The 19,243-nt window shown below is 36.4% G+C and overlaps 1 protein-coding gene across 1 annotated transcript in view; it reads right to left on the bottom strand.

Moving 5' to 3' along the window:
- The window catches only part of BICC1 (BicC family RNA binding protein 1), a 115,790-nt gene that overhangs the window by 18,721 nt on the left and 77,826 nt on the right, over window positions 1-19,243 (bottom strand). The window contains exons 4-10 of the mRNA XM_076339295.1: window positions 10,669-10,748; window positions 9,320-9,478; window positions 8,337-8,390; window positions 7,127-7,321; window positions 6,242-6,493; window positions 2,335-2,466; window positions 1,000-1,183 (exon numbers count right to left, since the gene is read on the bottom strand). Of these exons, the coding sequence (XP_076195410.1) occupies window positions 1,000-1,183; window positions 2,335-2,466; window positions 6,242-6,493; window positions 7,127-7,321; window positions 8,337-8,390; window positions 9,320-9,478; window positions 10,669-10,748 (1,056 nt within the window). The remainder of the gene's footprint in view (window positions 1-999; window positions 1,184-2,334; window positions 2,467-6,241; window positions 6,494-7,126; window positions 7,322-8,336; window positions 8,391-9,319; window positions 9,479-10,668; window positions 10,749-19,243) is intronic.

The raw sequence follows: 19,243 nt of genomic DNA, 5'->3' as shown, positions 1-19,243 counted from the left end.
TCAATACTGACTGCAAATCATCCCCCAAATGCATTGCTTATTCCCAAAGCATTCTCTCAAACCAGCTCTTCATGTAAGAGCATTCACAAGGCAGTTCAGCACTATACTCTAAAGAGGTAAAGACACAACCCCAAAGTGCAGGCATGACAAGAACGGTAACAAAAGCAGCATTAAAAAAAAAAAATCACAGTCAAATGGCACAAACACTTGCCCCCGTGTGACCCCCAAGAAAGCATCTGACATGGAACTACACAGCACTCCTGGATGGCAGGTCGCAAGGGAGCATGGTGGTTACATGAGAACTCCGAGTTTCAAGAACCAGTGTCAAGATTTGTCACCAAATTCTTCTGGGACTGCTTGGTTTTCTACACAGTTCTGATAATAGGGTATTTGCAGAGCTTGAAAATAAAATGGTAATTCCAGTCTGGACTATGCGCTTCTACAAGATTACATTAAGATAGAAAGCTTACACATTACTTATCAGTATGAAATTTAGGATAGGAAGGTCTAAACTAGTAGCACGTGCATCCCTCAATCACAGTGAGATACAGCCAGAACTGAAATGTGGTGTTAGCTATGTTAACTTTCATGGTACTGTTGACAGGTTTAAGTACCTACTCAAATTCAGGACAGCCTGAGACATTGCAATATTACCAAAGAAGAAATTTCATTTGAAAGAGATTCTTCTGAAAGTTGTAAAAGCAATGTCCTACTTCACCTGTATTTCCCCCCCTTTCACTTCCAACCGAGTGGTTTGCGAGCTTCCAGGGGATTTTCTACAGAGATGAGTCACACGGCTGATTGTGAAAGCCTTGGAGGAAGTTTTACAACAACAAGCCCTTGAAAGGCCAGATGCTTTTGGAATTCTCTAATGCTTTAACATGATTCCTTATGCAAAATACACATCTGGTCCTTTTTTCTAGTACAAGTGAATTAAGTTTCAAACAAATATGTATCTATAGAAAAAATATAAAGATATATATAGAATAGAATGCATACCAAGCCCAGTGAGTCCTAGTCCTGCTGAGGACAAGATATCCAAACCAGGACAAGACAGACCAACAGGGCATGAGACAGAGGGATTTGATGCTACGGTAACTCCACTACTTTCAAGTCCCAAGAGACATTTCCGTGCCTCATACATATTTAAGGCATTTCGTTCAACACTTTTTACAATCACAGACTGTAGGGAAAGAAAACAAAAAACAACAAAAAAGGAAAACCAATGAGTAACACAACTATATAACATGAATCTACAACACACACCTCTTAACACTCCCTCATGGCTATCAGTAACAGCAGTGTGAGACAGCATGAGATAATGTCCATTAGCAACTACTCAAATTCAGTGGCTTTGACACTAAGTTTAGGGATTTTGTATGCACTTTGACAATGAGAATGATGAAAGCCCTTTCTGTCTAAGAAAAACAATTATTATTGTACCTTGGTGCTATGTGGTATATCAAATCTTAAGTGCCCCAAGATCTAGAAGTGAACCAATAACTAAAAATCTTATCTTCTATCAGAGGTCTATACCTCAAAGTGGACAAAAAAGTTGTTCATACTAAATTCAGCTATTAAATCCATAGCTGTCTGAGAATAAAGTAACAAATGCCTAGAAAATTAAATTACGAAAAACATTGTTTCCTGTACATTGTCTACACGATGTTTCTTTGTATTGATTTTATATATTCCTACACAGAGAAGCTTACTTATTGACACAATGGAATGGTCATTTAATATTTTGAAATTTTTGTTTGTTATGGTATTCTATACAACCATGCAGATAACTGAGAGTCTCCTATCCATACTTGCTTGAATATTTTACAATGAACATCTCCCATTAGAGGTATTTTGTAATTCTGTTTCTTGTGGTTCTTTTTAACATCTTGTGTAGAACACAGTCAGACTTTTCTCATATTATTTGGTTGGGGTTTTTTTGTTTGTTTGTATTTTTTGTTGTTTTTGTTTAATTCTGATTGCTAAAGAACACTGCAGTTACATGGGGGAGCTGCAATTTAAGACGAATTTCTCTAAAAACAAATCAAGAGTAGTTCTAGTCAGATACAATTTATCTCCTCATAGTTTATTTCTTTTATCAGTATCTTCCATACAAAAGCTAATCTCTGTATTGTCAAATATTTAATGAAAAAGTCAAATTACCATAAAGGAGAGCTGTTATAACATTTAAATTGATATTTCAAGCAGAAAATATATATGCCTTTCACAAGTTTATGATCCATTAAGTTAGGGAGGAGGAGCAGACATGTCAACTCATCAGCTCTGAAAAGTTGTCATGAAAGCATAAAGAGAATATATTAGCTTTTCACCAACCTTGCTTGGTTGCTTTGGCTTCGGCTTAATGCTTATGAAGACATCTAACTGCTCCATTAGCTGTGTTATAAACTGTGGTTCTACTTCAATTTCTTCCTTCATATCAAACATGAGCACAAGAGGAAGGCAACCCTGAAAAGACAAGATGCAAAGATTCATAAAACTTATAACCTACCCTTTTCCCATGAAAACGTTAGCAATAAACTGAAATACAGAGATTGTAACACATGTACATCATGATACAGTAAGTTCAGAAAAAATAGCAAGGATGAAATTTTAAGTAAAGCCATTTCCTTGTATGCAAGAATACAGGTGTATCTTTCTACCCTGGGATTCTGAACAAACAATTTGGTGGTATAAGGGTGAAATGATTTGTTGAATATTGACATTCCGATCAGCACATATGCACCCTACATTAGCTAGTTATACAGACTTAGAGGTGTCTGGAGGATTCAAATTCAGAAACCACTATTACCTATTAAATCAGCACAAAATATTGTCAGGAATTGATAGCAGGACTCTCACGTACTCCAATGGCTCACGTTAAACTATGTTTCAGATAAGGAAACACAATTCTGAAAAAAATTCTCTGTAAGTCACCATTGCCTAAGTCTTAACTTTTACCTTTCTCTTTCCCTGTCCTAGACCAGCTAGCTAAGTATTTTCCAGTGATATGGATGACATCTCTGAAACACTTGAAATACTAAAACTGTAAGTAAAAAAAAGAAAAAAGAAAAAAAAAGACCACCCCTAAAAAAAGCCCAAATCAAAAAAACAACAAAAAACTCAACGGTCGCAGGCTATCTAGAAATTATTAGACTGCTACTTCTCATAAAATAACAAAAATAGAGGGTACAAAGTCAGTGAAAAACAAATCCTACTTCTTGTGAATTTAGATTCACAAGAAAGTAAACATAGTATCACATGTTATCAGGAAAAGAGCCACAGTAAGATACATTCAAGAAAGCGGTCTTACTTAATCAGTTTCCTGCTTTTGCTTCAGAATGAAAAGCAGCAAATAGGTATATTTATTCTTCAGATCACTAGTTCAATATCATTTTATATTTAAATAGCACTCCTCAACAGTGCCATCTATAGCTATACAGTAATTCCCAAACTTAAAGTAATTTTAACTTAAGGAAAATTAAAGCAAGGCATCTTAACTATTTTGACTTCAGGAAGACTGACAAACACAGCTTAACTCCACAAAGTGAACGTGCCTGAAAAGAACAATTACAAATAAAGTCTATTTAAAAACACTGAAATCAATAATCAAGGATTTTACAGTAACAGAACTGCTGAAAGCATTTCATACTTGGTTGTTCCAACTGTTTTTTTACAAAACTTACAGAAAGTAATATCAGAAGGTCTCACCGAAAGCCTGCTGAATGAAAATGGAACTAAAGGTTAACAGGAAAACCAGAAACTTCAAAGTTGCAATGTCAGGTTTTATAAGCATATTAAAAGGCTCGGGTTTTACACTACTGTTTTGTTATTGTGTGTTTAGAGCACCTACATGATGATGATGATGATGAGAGAGGAACAGGACCAAATAATGTTCTTTGACAGGAAGTGAGTGAACAAAACTGAAGTTGTCAATGCCTTATGTAATTAAATATAGTACAGTCCTCATTATTATATGCAAAACTAACAAAAGTAAGTCTCAGTATTTTTTAGTGTTGATCAAAATACAGACGAAACCAAAGGGTTTGGAATAAGGGGAAGACATAGAACAAGAACATTTTAAATGAGATTCCAAAACCCTGTCGGTTAGAAAAGTATTTAATTTTAAATCACTAGGTATCCTTTCTTCCTTTCACAATTTGCCCTCATCACTACTATGAGTATTGTCTTAACCACCACATTGAATATATTCCTGTAAGCAATATGCTGATGATTAGAAACTGAGACTTGCAACGCTTGTCAGAGATAAGGGATATTCACAACTCATACACCACAGAATTCATAGCCTTCTCAATGAAATTAGTTACTAGTTGATATTAAAGTTTCCATTTAGACATACTGCTAAGCGATTTTATAAAGAGCACCAATACATTACATATGTCCTACTGTAAGGTATCTATGCACCGCATTGCATTGTCTGTTGATAGGGTAAACTCTGCCTCAAATTTAGTCTCTTACGAAAATTACAGATCACAACAGTTTAGTAGTTCAGAAAAATGATACAGTATTTCTTTTCTTGGTATTGATGTTCAGATGCTTCTAGACAGTTATTCCTAGGAGCTCTGCAGAGATCAAATCACTGTTTTTAAACCACCTCTCCAATTCCGTAGGACACTTGTGCTGCCTAGCTGAGAAACGGCATCAGCTGTTACTCTGACTGAATCAGAGGAACTGGCAGGAGGCGATAACAGTGGCCGCAGTGAGGCGGCCAGCATGCAGTCGCACCTTGCAGGAAATCTTTCTACAACACAGAAATCTCATCCCACTGAACAATGCCCAAGAACAAAACAAGTGAAGTGAAATTTACCTCAAAAGAAGCTGAGAGCGACCACAGCTATCTATCTGTATGTAGGTATTGGCATGACTGGCATATTTAAGTGTTTTTATCTGAAGCTGAAAAATACTGGTTTTACTAAGTTAGGAATTGGAGGTAAGTTTTTATCTGGTTAGTTACTTCTTCCCTCAGCCTTTCAAATTTTTATTGTTTAAAAAGATATATTCCTTCTTTGCAAAATTTGCTTTTAAAACTTGTTTTATCTACAAACCTGGAAACAACAGTTTCACGGGACATATGGCTGTGAGTTGAAACAGACCAAGTCTCCTGGTCAGTACAGTTCTTAGAGGGTGATATAGTGCACGTGATTTGGCATACTAAGTTGTACTGATGTGTTTGGAATTACTAAATCAAACGTCAATATTTCAAAAAATGGCCCTCGCATAATTCTAAGTTTAGAGAGTAAAGGTGTACTTCGATGTTCGTATGATAGCTTATTTGCATTTCCTTCTACTTCATGAACCTCCAGAAAAGTACTACTAAAACCTCACCAAGGAAACACATAGAATAAGGCTCTTAGTATTTACAGACAATAAATCCTAGAATATAAAAATATGAATGTAACTGTATAAACAGAAAGGCACCATATTTTTGTTTTCCACTATACAGCAAGGCACAGTGCCATGTAAGAGAGATGTGGACTTCTGGAATTTAATGGTGTCATGGTTTATCCTGATACCAGCTTTGAACTGGATTTGAATCCAATCCTCCCATAAGTTGTTCGTAAATATCCACATGTATGAAAATCTGCATACAAACATTAGTACCACAACAATGCCTAAAGGCTCCTGTAAAGCTTAAAGACCAACAAAAACCTGCATAAATAATAATATTCATCACCAGATCTATTTTTATAAAAGGCCTTATAGTACTGGGGCTACAGTACTAGAAAGAACGCGAGACTGCAGAATGAGTAAGTACTTCCTATGGTTCCCCAGTTTCCTTGAAAACTCGCCTGCATAGGAACTAAGAAATTCCTGCCACTTCCTCCCAAAAGAAACCTACTTACCTGACAAACATGGACAAGGCAGGCTGGCAAAACAAAACAAACAACCCACCACCCAACAACAACAAAACCCTCTAGAAGTCTGCCTTCTACTCAGAAGCATATTGTTATCGTAAATTTAAATTGCTTATGTTGCATTTACATTGCCAAGGTCGTTTTTCAAATCATGATACCAGAGATTACAAATATTTTAGATAACTACAAACACTCACAAAACACTGACAAAAATAGAGCACTCAGCTGAATCAGCTTTTTGCAATGTGAGTAGTAATTCCTCCTCTCTAAGGCTAATTTACATTTGACCAATAAATACATGCAGAAAGAGCATATTTTCTATAACCTGGCATTTTTTTCAAGCGATTTTCACTGAAAGTATTATTTACCATGAGATATTGCCTGGCAAGACAGACAGACTCAATTGTGCCCTGGAGGTAGACAGTGGATTTCTTCTGTGGGTTACTAGGGTCAGGGAAGTGGATCTGAGCACCAGTCCTCTGCATGATATGTTTGATGTTACTGCCATTTCGACCCATCATAAAGAGATGATGCTGCGCTGCAATGTCTAGTTGTGTGCTCACAGGGATTGCAGAGGCCAGGCTCCCAGCTAGGTGTTCTAAAAGCATGGCTGTTCCTTCCTGCAGGGGAAATGCAAGAAACCGGTGAAACAGTGCTCACAGGCATACAAAACGACATTTCAGACTGTTTCCTTACTTGTCATGCATTCCACATTCAAGATAAAATTCTGTTTTGTTTAAAAACCTGATTTGTTAAACGTAATAGATGGACTAAACTCTACCTACTATTCCCATTTTATGACCAAATGCAGTGTTTAATTGCCATTGTAAAAGGCAGTAAGACAACATCAAATGTTGTTTTTTTCTGTGGTGGGTTTTTTGTTTTGCTTTTTTGTGTTGTGGGTTGGGTTTTTTTGGTTTGTTGGTTTTTTTTTTTTTTAATTAAAAGTTGGGTAAGATTAGCACATATTCCAGAATTCCTGGAAACCTGAACAGGTGTGCAAGAGATGAAAAACAGATTAAAAGCTTAGCACAGACAATGCTAAATCCTAAACTTAAAACTATTTTCTACATGTTTTTACACCTCACCTATACCAGTTAAGTTCAAAAAAACCAAACCCTCAGGCTTTAAAGCTGATCATACAATAACAACATGCACTGATGAGGCAGGATATAACATTAATATAGTTCTTAAGTATCGAAATTATGATTTTATTTATGACATGCAGAAACCTACTTAAGACGACATATTACCTTCACAGCACTAGTGTTATTTTGTGACCCTCTGACAATGACTGTAGCACCATACATTCGAGAGCGTTGTTTAAAGGAAACTGAGATATTATACGTCTGAGAGATATGCTGAATGGTGGGAGAATTAGGATCTGGGATTGGTTGGAGAATTCCAGCAATAGGCAATTCAAACATGAGTACCAATGGAAGCAGTTCCTACAACAACATTGAAAAGCAAATATTGAAAACCGAAATCATACTCACTAAAACTACAACAATTTTATTACTGAATCATAATGTATTGGTCAGCGATGATTAAATTGACGTAGTACATCTTCTGCCCAGGGTTCATTGATAAAAATATCATCGTATCTTGAGTTGGAAAAAGGCACCGATTTTTCCAAGGACACAAGTTTTTTGTTTTGCACAGGCTGTTTGGTTTTTTTGGTTTTGGTTTTTTCCCCCCCCCCAAATAGCAGGATCTTTTGCCACTATGTAGCAACAATAAAGCCAGGTAATTTCCCATACTTATCCATGCAGACCTACAAACAGGTCAATATTTATTAAACTTCCTAGAGAATTCTCTTTTCTGTCATGGATTAATTGGAGCTCTGAAGTCAGCTACAAAGCTACGTAAACATCAGCTTCTTTCCCGATTGCCAAGACCAAGGTTGTGTAAGTGACATACCTGACTACAACAATTGCAAAAAAGTCTTCATAATTTATTAGATCTATGATTATCCATGCCAAAATACACATACAAATAAAACTAGAAGGTAAAGATAGAAAAGTACTATGAGTGGAGAATGGAACTGAATTCCACCAAATTACTTACACAAATTATACATGAAAATGGTTAAAATTAAAGAGGCAGCAATTGCCTTTCCTAAGTCATAGATTCACACAGGATGCCTGAGCTTCTAGAGGCCATCTACGGAGGGTAAGTTAAGATGCAATTTTAGACACAGTATGGGATACTTTACATCTTTTTTATACTGTAGACTTCATGTTCAAGATCCACCTTGGGCTCGTTAAAAATTTGGCCAGAATGTGAATCACTGTTTTTATAATACCCTTTGCATTTTACTACTCATATGGATACTCACATTGTTCCTATATTTCTGCTGTCATAAGAGAGAGCCAGACAACCCTAGGGTTCTCAAAACTACGATTTTTTTTTTTTCCCTTTCAGGTGTTTTCAAAGGAACACTATACTGAAATAGACTATTACCCGAATTCTAACTCTTGCGGACTCCACTCCAGCTGGCTGTCCTGCAATAGACACCTGGAAGAGCAAGAATATAGAAAACATAGCATTACATTTTCAAATGAGGCACTGGAAAAGTTATTCAGACACCAGTGCTCTCTTTTAAAAAAAAATTTAAAAAAAATCAACTCTTATTTCACACCTGGTGACATCCTAAGTGTTTGCTAAACAGTAGCTGAAAACTAAAACCAGTTTAAAAAAACCTACGAATATTGTAGCATCTTAGGCTTAAGCAACTAGGAAAAAAAGATACATCAAGCAATACAGCTGTTTGGATCAAATAATGGAATTACTACTGTATACATGTGCTCAATGCTAATATTCAACAACAGTAGGTTTTCTTGAACATTTTGAAATTACTGTATTTTGCTCAGCAGCCACTAGGATGCACGAGAGGGAATTCTAAATACGGTGATGAAAGACTTGAAAGTAAACATTCTAGTAGTATTAGCATTACAAGAGATGTACAATTTAGGTTCAATGACTTATTCTAATAAAGTTGAACTCTTACAACAGGACATTCATTTTTACTAGATATCTACCAAGTTTAGTTTTCAACTAAGTTACACCATAAGCCAAAAGCACCAAGAAATTAATCAATATGCTAAATAAGTCAGGCTTTGAACAGGAAAAAATTTACAAGAGCAGTGCTTTTCATACTGCTTCTCTACCATTCACACTAAGTGGTTGACTACTGTATGCATAAAATAATTTTAGTTTAAACATTAAAATTATTCATGAGCCATCACAAATTGTTTCCATCTGTTTTTAAAGATTTGCTCACTTAGGAAGTCCCATGCTTTCCACAGAGTGTAAATACCAAAAATCTATTTCCCTGAACATGAACTCACCCATCCCCAAAAAACCCAAACTGACGAAAGTTTAGAAAAGTTTTCTACTCTCAGGAATTACAGTATAAATGAGTTAAAATATTAAACAATACTTACTTGGTTGCTTTTCTCTGCTTGATTATTCCTATTTGAGTCTGGAAAATGGATATGGCATCCTGTTTCCTCCATCACCTTTTTAATATTATTGCCACCTTTACCTATCACATGAGAATGTTCTGTATGTGAAACATCCATCTTCAAGGTTACCCGATTGCTCTGGAAATCAAGCACCCATGATTAGATTTGTTCACAGCAGAACCTGAGTATTTTAGAGTAACGTAACCTCAAGAATGACATTCAAAATTGTATTTCCAAAGTATTTTTGCAGAGGCTTAACTGGCTTAACTTCTACTCAAGTAAGTTGTTTTTAATATGGACCATAGTCAGATGCTAAACCATTCACATTTTCTTTCCAGTGAGGAAATAACATGAAAATAAATACCCCAAAGATGCATCTTCAAAAAATGTCTAAGGCTTTTAAAACGTGCCCTAGCTTTTATCAACTGTGACTTAAATGTCCTTTTGCAATCCATTCTAATTATTTTAATTCTGTGTTCTTTCAACTGCAGTCATACACCCCTGTCTGATCTGAAAGGATCATATGATGAAGACACTGGCAAATCACAAAGCCATGGGACCTAAAACACGGGATTTTTTCCTCCTTTAACAAACATACCACATTTTTCTGGTACATCAGTTTTTAAAATGTACAAACACTGCTTACAGCTGTTCTTAAAAGCTATATTGTTAAAAGTCCATAATAATGTTGTTAATAGTTGTTCAAAAAAAATCGCACTTATCACTGGTGTGTTCTTTTGGCAATCCTTTTAGAGAATCAAAAAGTTGGCGTACAACTACACAGAAGCCATATACACTGCCACAAACGACTTGCTATTGGATGAAAAGAAAATCTGATGAACATATGAGACCCCTGGCCAAAATCTAGACGTTTTAGAAATTCTGGTCCTAATGTTTCAGAGTGTAAGAGTGCAGTAACAGTTAAAAATAGAACTGCATAAATGCTCCTAAAATTGAATTTCAAACAAAACCAAAATATTAGGTTCGCTGAAGCGGCCGTATAATCTACTGTTTGCAGTGAAGCTGTATTTCAGATTTTAAAGTAAAAAACCCAACCCAATGAACAAACTATGTATGCTTTTAGCCATATGGCTGGAAATATTATTTCTATATAGACCAGATCTGGAAAAAGTGCTTTAAGCAAGTATTTTCTTGTTGCATGTTTGAATGTGTATATACACCAAATATCAACATCCAGAAGGAATATATTGGAGGCTTTGCTTCAAAGCGTCCATCAATACCTTCTGTTTAAATGAGCCCATTTAAAGAGATCAATGTCACCACAAAATTAGCAGTTAAGGTGTCATTCTAAGTAAGTTCTTTCTTACTTTTGTGTCCAACACAGACATGATTTTCTCTTTCGCTTCTTTAACATTTTCCTTTTTTCCAGAGACTTTAATATGGGGATCTATAAAAGAAATAAGGACTTGTAAGAAAAATACAGTAAAATATCTATCAAAAATTTCCTCACTGCTTAAATAAATTTGAACCCATTATTTACAGTTCAGCAATAAACTGTACCACCAACCTTTGGGGTTCAGCTAAAAACCAAATGTATCATTCCATCCCTTCAGCCCCACGGTTAGGATTACCAGATGAGTTTATTAAACATGATAACCAACTTAAAATAAATAGAAATCCAATGCCAAATGTGCATCACAGTATTAAAAACATTGTCTGCAATGCAATTACGTAGCTAAGCTATCATGTCTTATCAAACAAGTATTAACAGAGGACAAATAGAATTTTTTTGACAGCTTTAACAGACAGACACCGTCTGAAAAGAACCCCAAACTCAAAGCCACTCTCATCATCACTTCATTGTATTTAATTAGTCTCTAGAACTATACTTTCCAGTTTTAACCTGGCAATAAAGGTGCCTCCACCAGTTTTCTGATTGAAGTTATCAAATCAAATTTAAATGACACTTAAATAATAAATCAAGTCTTTGAAGTGTCAAGTATATAAATTAAGATTTGCTATTAAGCTATATACCCAGGAGGAACACCAGCTGATGGCAGTTTTTGCCCAGTGAGATCTAAAATATTGATTCTACAACACACTTCAGTTTACATTATAATTTTCAGACCATTGTCCTTCAACAGCAGAAGGTGTTGTGCTGAGCTATCGGGTACCGTTCTGCATCCTGGAATATACACCTTGTCGGAAAGTACAGAACTGACTTGGGAACTAGATCAAGTATCAATTACTCAAAAAAGTGTGAAAATTACACATTAGATGGTTTAGCAGCACCATCTGGTGTCCAGAAACATAAAGTGCCACAATGCAAAATTACTGTCAAAACATTAAATATAGGTTCAATTAAAACAAAAAAGTCCCCAACTACCACCCAAGTTTCTAAGTATTAGAAACAAGGATATGATTTTACAAGGGATGCCTGTTTCTCTTTCCCCAGTTCTTGAGCTCTCTGCCCTTTTGCAGTCTAACAGTGCTTTTTCTCCTGTGATGGGATGAACTGTTCTCAAAAAAAAATTTTAAAAACCCTCTTCTGGCTAATGAATTAATCTAATTCGCTATGCTAGACACATACATCTTAGGGTATATAAAAGTAAATATATTCTCCATGGCAGGAGAAAACATAGCTGTAACACAACATATCTGCCTTTCCCGTCATCTCAATGATTGAAATCACTTCACTACTAAAGAAATGCCAAATACAACTTCAGACTGTAAACCTGTTGTATTCAATTGAAAATTGAAACTGTTTAAGCCATGCTTGGATACTCTTTTCGTTCCAACAATAAAACAAACCCTAGTCTTTACCACTGGGAAGTTCTGAGCACATTCAGCTGGGGATACAGAAACGCTGAAGGAGCACAGGATTCACTGCCAAGTTTCATGAAAGTTAAGAAAAATGCAGCATTTTGAGTTCTGAGAAACAGATATATTTCATTTTTAAAAATGGAAAAACTGTAAAACTGTAGTCGCAAAAACATGGTATGCGCATAGAATCTACAGAAGCTCCAAAAATCTGCTGCTTCAGCCTTTTCACAATGGAGCAAAGTAAAAAAAAAAAAAAAAAAAAAGAAAAGTCTTAAGGGTAATTTTTCTTTTCTTTAAGTTGACAGTAAGCCATGTGCTTCTAATGTGTTTAAGCTGTGAATGATATTTGAAGTGGATGTCGCAGGCAGAAATTCCCAGAAGCATAGCACACTATGTATGCTCCAAGTGCTCTTTGGAGACAACCAGGAAAACACAAAACCAGACCACCACCACTTTGGGGTTGATTTTCACGTATTTGTAAACATTATATTTTAATACACATTTGGTCACAAGTATGAAAAGTATCTGAAATAAGCCTGGCATCCAATTAGTACCAAAGAATATTACTACCATTCCATAATACTATTTGTTTAGCCATGGGTGAAAACACATTTTAGAATACCTATTTTTTCCATTTCTCACCTCAGTTGGACTCCTCTTTTTTGTTGATACTGACAACTTCAGGAAAAAATCCCATATTTCTACATTTAACCTTTCTTTGTTCTTTTTAGAGAAAAAAAGCTCAATTACTCGCTTTAAACGCAAAAGCAAAGAAGAATCCACAAAGCAAAAAAGAATCCACTGACGCCAGTGACAATTCTAAAATATGCTACGAAATCTTTCAAAATTGGTCTTAAGTACCCTCTCCTTACTTGACTTCTTCTCAATGACACAGTGGTTGGTAATGGATATGAAGCAACTTGTTTTTAAAGTTCCTTTGAGACTTGCTCACTCTTTCCTTCAAGGAAACAATTTAGATATGACATCCACATCAAAATTTTGCATGAGAAGAGTTACCTGCAACTAATAGAGTTTGAATTCTTTGAACTAACTTTGCAGGACTTGAAAGTACATTGAAATTATGTACCATCTGCAGGAAAAACAACAGGTACCCAAATAATACTGAACCAACGAACAAACAGATCACTTCAGGAATTGCTTAAAAATTCAGAGGGGCAATTAGATCATATGATCTGATTCTCTGTATATTAGAGACCCTTAAGTTTCTTAAATATACCTCTCTATGGAATCAATTAACTTGTTTCCTTTGCAGTTCCTCTGGAAAATGTGGAAAAGTGGAAAATTGTCTGCTGTAAGGGTTCATCAGTTTCAGCCTCCCAGATTTGTGCCTGATTTGTCACACGGTTTGCACTTAGGCTCACTGGTTCTTATACTACCTTTCCCCCCCAAGATTAAAGAACCCTTTAGCGTTCAATAGTGTCTTCCAGTGAAGGTCCATATATGCTAAGCAAATCACCTCTACCAACTCTTTTTCTGAGCCCAACCCTAAATACTCTCATTTGATCAATCATTAAGAAAAATGAGCTAGAGAAGCTGCCTGGGTTTCTCCTGGCTAAATTATTTATTTTCAATGTAAATGACTTTCTGTTTCTATTTTTAAACACTATACCACAGGAGATAATTAAAAGGCAAGCTTCTCCTAAACTTCTTGGAAGCCCAGTGCGGATCAGGCTGCATTTGACATCAAACAACTGTCTGCTAAATAGAGAAAACCCATCACTAATGGAATCAGCATTTCCCTTCAGTTTCAGCTTTCTGGTTAATCTGAACTATTTTGTGGAAAAGACTGAAATTGAATAGCATCTGAAAATTGTTTTCAGGATTTCTATCTGAGTAGGAATGAAATGACTATGTAAGGTCTTAGCGCATCAATACAAGGGAGTAATTAAAACAGTTGACTTAAGCTTTCTAAATGTTTTCTGAAGCTGTTGCCACCAATAAGCAGCCAAATACATTAAAAATGGTTCCAGACAATTTGTTACTTATTGGCACCATAAACTTAGGGTGTTCAGTACTTGTGTATGACAAGTGATGTCTGTTTGCTATTGTATTTACACTAGACTAGGCTGAACATAAAACTTTTCCCTGCCACCTATTTCCAGGTGCAACTATTTATTCCATGGATTTAGAGTTACATTTTTTAATTTAGAAAAAAATTACTACCTTGCCTTAGTACTAAGACAAAAATACCTGTTGGATAAAGCTCTACATTTAATATTTGAAATACCTACAGGGTGCAACTGTAGCAATGCATTCTCAACAAGGTCCAAAACAAGATAACTAGCACTCTTAAAAATCTGAAGAGAATTGTCAGGCACAAAGGTATAGCAGGTGTAATGTATGTATAGTACTGTCAGTACAGATAAGCATAAAATCACCTTCCAGTCAGTATCTAGACTGACCCAATTGACCACAGCATCTGCACAGTCTTAACTGGAATGAGGCCACCCATTGAACAAGACCAACTGATTCCCACAGAAATGGCTCTTGGCGAGACTAGGGCCAGAACAACGCCATTTTTGTCCAGATGACAACTGGATCAGATCACCAAGATGCTATGCCATTCTTTATCCCTGAGGAACACTGGTTTTGGTACCTATTTTTACTGGGGAAAAAAAGTCCCATTCCCCCGCTTTTTTTTTTTTTTCTTTTTTTAAGCTTTTAAACACAAGTGGAAGTATACTTTAAATAAAACTAGAGATACAGCAAAGAACAGATGCCTACCATGAATGAAGAAATGAGACACCAAAACTTTACAAACTATTTGCAAACACAGAACAACGGCTTCAGAAGAAGCCTGCATGCTAAAAGCATATAAGGCCCTAATGCTCTAAATACAAGTGTAGTAGCAGAAACTGGAAAAGCGTTTGACTCATAAGAAACATGATTAGTGTCTTGCACAATATAGATCACTATACAATGAAATTTTTTATCTTTTAATCGATTTTGATGGGCAGTCTTCATTTTGCCAAACTCCTGCCTTGAAGTGGCCTTTTATTGCTCCTATCCTCAAATTCCTCACTCCACACTTTGGCAGAGTTTCCACCTCCTCAGTCTTTGTCTACAGCTATACGACCAAGCCTCCAGCTTTTTTGCTACTATTGTGTGCAACATTTCAGTAAACAAAATTCCTCCAAGCAAAAATACGTTTGTGCCAGTGCAAATACATCTAACAAAAACTTTTGCCAGGCAAGTAGTTCAAATAATTAAGGCGTTTAACTGTGTAGGCCTCTCCTGCAAATCAGACATTACATTTAATGTCTGGGCAAGCTCTTCAGACCACAGCTATGCATCTAGCTTGTTTACAGGATGAACCGACTTAAGTTACAGAAATGCCACTGGTCTAAAAATAGCTAGACAACTGGGCAACACCAGGGTAGATGACAGTCATTCTTAATAAGTAGCTGATTAAGATCTGAATAGCCCATGAATATTACTGAACTTGAGCCATTCAAAGAAAAACAAAGACAAAAAGAGACCTAGCAATTTTAAGGACAAGTTATGGAAATATCTGCCTCAAAATTACTAGCAAAAACACACTAAGCCATATGAGAAGTTAAAATAAAAAGAGAAAGCCAAACGAACACATGTAAGTTGGTACGTTCTCAACTGAAAGAGCGAGTATATTATTCACCCTACAGCAACAAGATGAAACATAGGTCTATAAAACAAGTTGATCAAAAAGGTCAAGTAGGACTTCCTATTAGTATGGAAAAAAGGATAATTGAATTGAAACAATTTATTTAATGCTTTTAAATAAATTAGGAAATACTGTGTGTACAGTTGTTAGAGTGGATATTCACTGACCAAACTAGATGGACTGATGATAACCAAGATAGACTTGAAATAGCCTCAATCTATTCCCATGGAGAATAAACATTAAGGCTAAAAGCATGCAGCAAATGCTCATGATTAAGGGCATATGCAAAGTAACTCAACTGAGTAAGAAAGGAAATTTGTCACTTGGGCACTTCTTGCTGTTGGCTTATCAGTTTTAAAAGAATTCTCACCCTGCCTCCAATGCACCTCAGTGCACTTAGGTCACCTCCCAGTATCTAAACCACAGAAGAAAAAAAGCTACTTATGTATTAAGGCTGAATGCAATGGGCCATTTCCTACTGCAGACTCCCCATGTATCCTCAGACATATCACTCAACAACATGAGGTTTTTTGGTTTGGGGTTTTTTTTGTAGTTTAAATTAGACTGCAGCATCATCATCTCTGAACGAGATTTCAACTAGCTAACTTGGGCATGATCAAAGCCTACCCAAAGCATCACAAAACTCAACGTGGGCTGCAAGCAATTAATAGTGTCTTCAGAGTAGACGTATCCTGAGGCTCTGGGCATTCTAGGGGATGTGTTTGTTGTGGACAACCAGCTGATTACAAAACATCCTTGGGAAGAGCTAGAGCCATTGCCTATATGTGCGCACACATTTGAAAGACTCTTTGTCTTCTCAGAACTTTTTGACTCTTAACTTTCCCCCTTACTGGCATCTAACTCCAAACCATCTTTAGAAGGATTTCTGTTCTACTCAGAATATATTGCACTGCTTCTGCCACAGCTCCAGGGAGAGCAGTTTACACGCAACCGTTCACTCTTTTTACATTTTGGTTGCTGTTATATAGTCACCTGAGGAGCATTAAGTATCAGAGCACTGCTTTTCAATCCTGCACTGTAACAACTGTATGATGGTGAAGCCTACTATCCCCTCCTTACTTCTCTCCAGCATTTATAAAAATACATGTATGTACACATATACATACACAGACACACATATACATAGATATTCATGAAGCAGAGACTGGGTAAAACACCACCAACCTTACACACAAACACAAAACCGAAGGAATGCTGTGCAACATCTAGTAGAGCAGAGCAAAGAATCTTGTTCCTCAAAGACTTCATAGTGTAGTTCAAAAGAAAACTTTAAAACCTGTAACAGGCTACTTTAAATAAAATGGCTACTTAAAGTGAAATAGCTGTTTGACATAGCCTCACAAATGAAAAGAAATAAAATGAGGTGCACTTCTACGTCAAATCATACCTGAATCCCACATTCGGGTCTCTTAGCAGCCTAGAAACATCCCAGCAGAACACCGAAAATTAACGTTCAGAATGCCCAGAATTAGGTGAAAGTCAGCCAGAAACATCAGATAAGCTTTAAAAAATAGATTACCTGTACAACTTATTATTTTTGGAGAAATAAACTACTGATGACTGGATTTCGGACCCAGTGACAGAGGAAGTGACGTTGAAAAGACTTCTCTTAAAGCATAAGCAAAGAGGTAAGACAAGGAAGAGGTAACAGAACGTATAGCAATTTAAACAGAAAAGTGACCGGATTTGAAGGGAGAAGGGGAAAGCCAAGGTGGAGAAGAAGAAAACCTGAAAAGAAGAAATGAGAATGAATTAATTGTAATCACCCAGAGACTCCGTTTCAGTTACACAATTTTAGTTTCTTACCACCATAATTACCTTAAATTCCTTATTTTACTTTTTCTGAAAAAGATCATTAGGGACATTTTATAAATGCATTCAGGCACTAAAAGGCACACACCATGCTGCAATTCTGCTACTTCTTGGGCAGTTGCTCTTCAGCCTCTAGCCTAAGCACACACCCAAAGCAAGGCAATCTCTCAGCAGGACACAGTGTCTGTTATGTCTTATTTTTGCAGCATGGAACCAATGAATTCACAGTTCCTTACTTAAATGTCTGTTGCCATTGTATCTCAAAGCACAAACACAGAACCCCAATGCCTGGGAAAGAAAATAAGACATAAAGGGAAGAAAAAAACCTATAGGATTATAAGATCAACTTAGAGGACTTAAAAAACAACCCACAACATTCCTATCAAAAATAACACCATTATATTTTCACTGCACACAGACTCATATTCAAGGTTACAATTTTGATGCATAAGCCTCGAGATAATTTTTGCTTCTTACACACACATTTGCAAAAAAAGTCATTGTGGCTGTGTTTTACTAAATAAAAAGCTTCATAACATCTGACTCATGAGCCCAAATGCATACCTCAGGCTCAACCTCCTTTGCAGATTCTCCCACATCCAAATCCGACTGCGCTTACTTTGCATCTTCATGCTTCCTGATTACTGCTGCACCTTTTAACGTCTTATTGCTCTGACTGCATTCCACTGTGTGAGCTGATTTTTACATAGCCATTGGAAAGTATTAATTCTGTGGCTGGAACAGGAGGATGCAGCTAGTCTTCAGCAAAGACTACTGAACTAGATACACCTGAGTGAACTGGACAAACAGAACTGTCCTCTTGAGAATCAGTATGAAATGAAATGTTATCATAAAGATGGAAACAACTGGTTCTTGATAGGTCATCAGACACCTGATGACTAAAGGCAAAGACAGCTAAACATGATATTTTTTGGTTACGATTTTGAATACTCTATTACTTTCTCTGCTTTAGTATCACACTTCTACAGAGTGAAACGGATTCTCCCCATAAAAGTTTCTCTTTCCTGGATTATTATAGAAGTTCTTATTTCAACTGTGTTTCTGATGAACATGGTGAACAGGTTTTTTGTTTTGTTTGGGGGTTTGGGGGTTTTTGGTTTGTTTTTTTTTTTTTAAGAGAAAAATAAAAAGTCCAATAAAGAAACATCTGTACAATCTTCTTGAGAGCTAACCAAGTAGCAACAGCTACATGAAGTACGTGAAAATTATTCTAATTATTCTTATTTCAAGTTACAGCAAGGCATAGTCAGATCACGCATCATGAGTGTATTTCCCTTTCAAAGAGTCTAACCTTCACACCCCAACCCAAACATAGGGGATATAAATGCACAACATCAAGCACTTAATCAGCCGCCAACTAAAGATCTGAAGTGCAATGAACATAGTGCAAAGATGCAACATTCCACAGAGGAGCAGAGCATCCCAGTGAGGAGATCCCAATCAGCAAACAGCCTCTGCAAGAGCACGAGATTACAGGCAGATTCCGATGAGCTAATATTGGAGGCAGAGCAAAAAGTAGCTCAAAAGCTGGAAGAGGAGGTCTGAGAAACAGACTGGTGCCTGCTGAGGCCAGAAGCCCAACAGCAAGAAGAGTTACAATTGGG

This window comes from Aptenodytes patagonicus, chromosome 5, assembly GCF_965638725.1.
Source record: "Aptenodytes patagonicus chromosome 5, bAptPat1.pri.cur, whole genome shotgun sequence".
NCBI classification, from domain to species: Eukaryota; Metazoa; Chordata; class Aves; order Sphenisciformes; family Spheniscidae; genus Aptenodytes; species Aptenodytes patagonicus.
The sequence above is the reverse complement of the archived record's forward strand: the minus strand, read 5'-3'. Positions and strand labels throughout refer to the sequence as shown.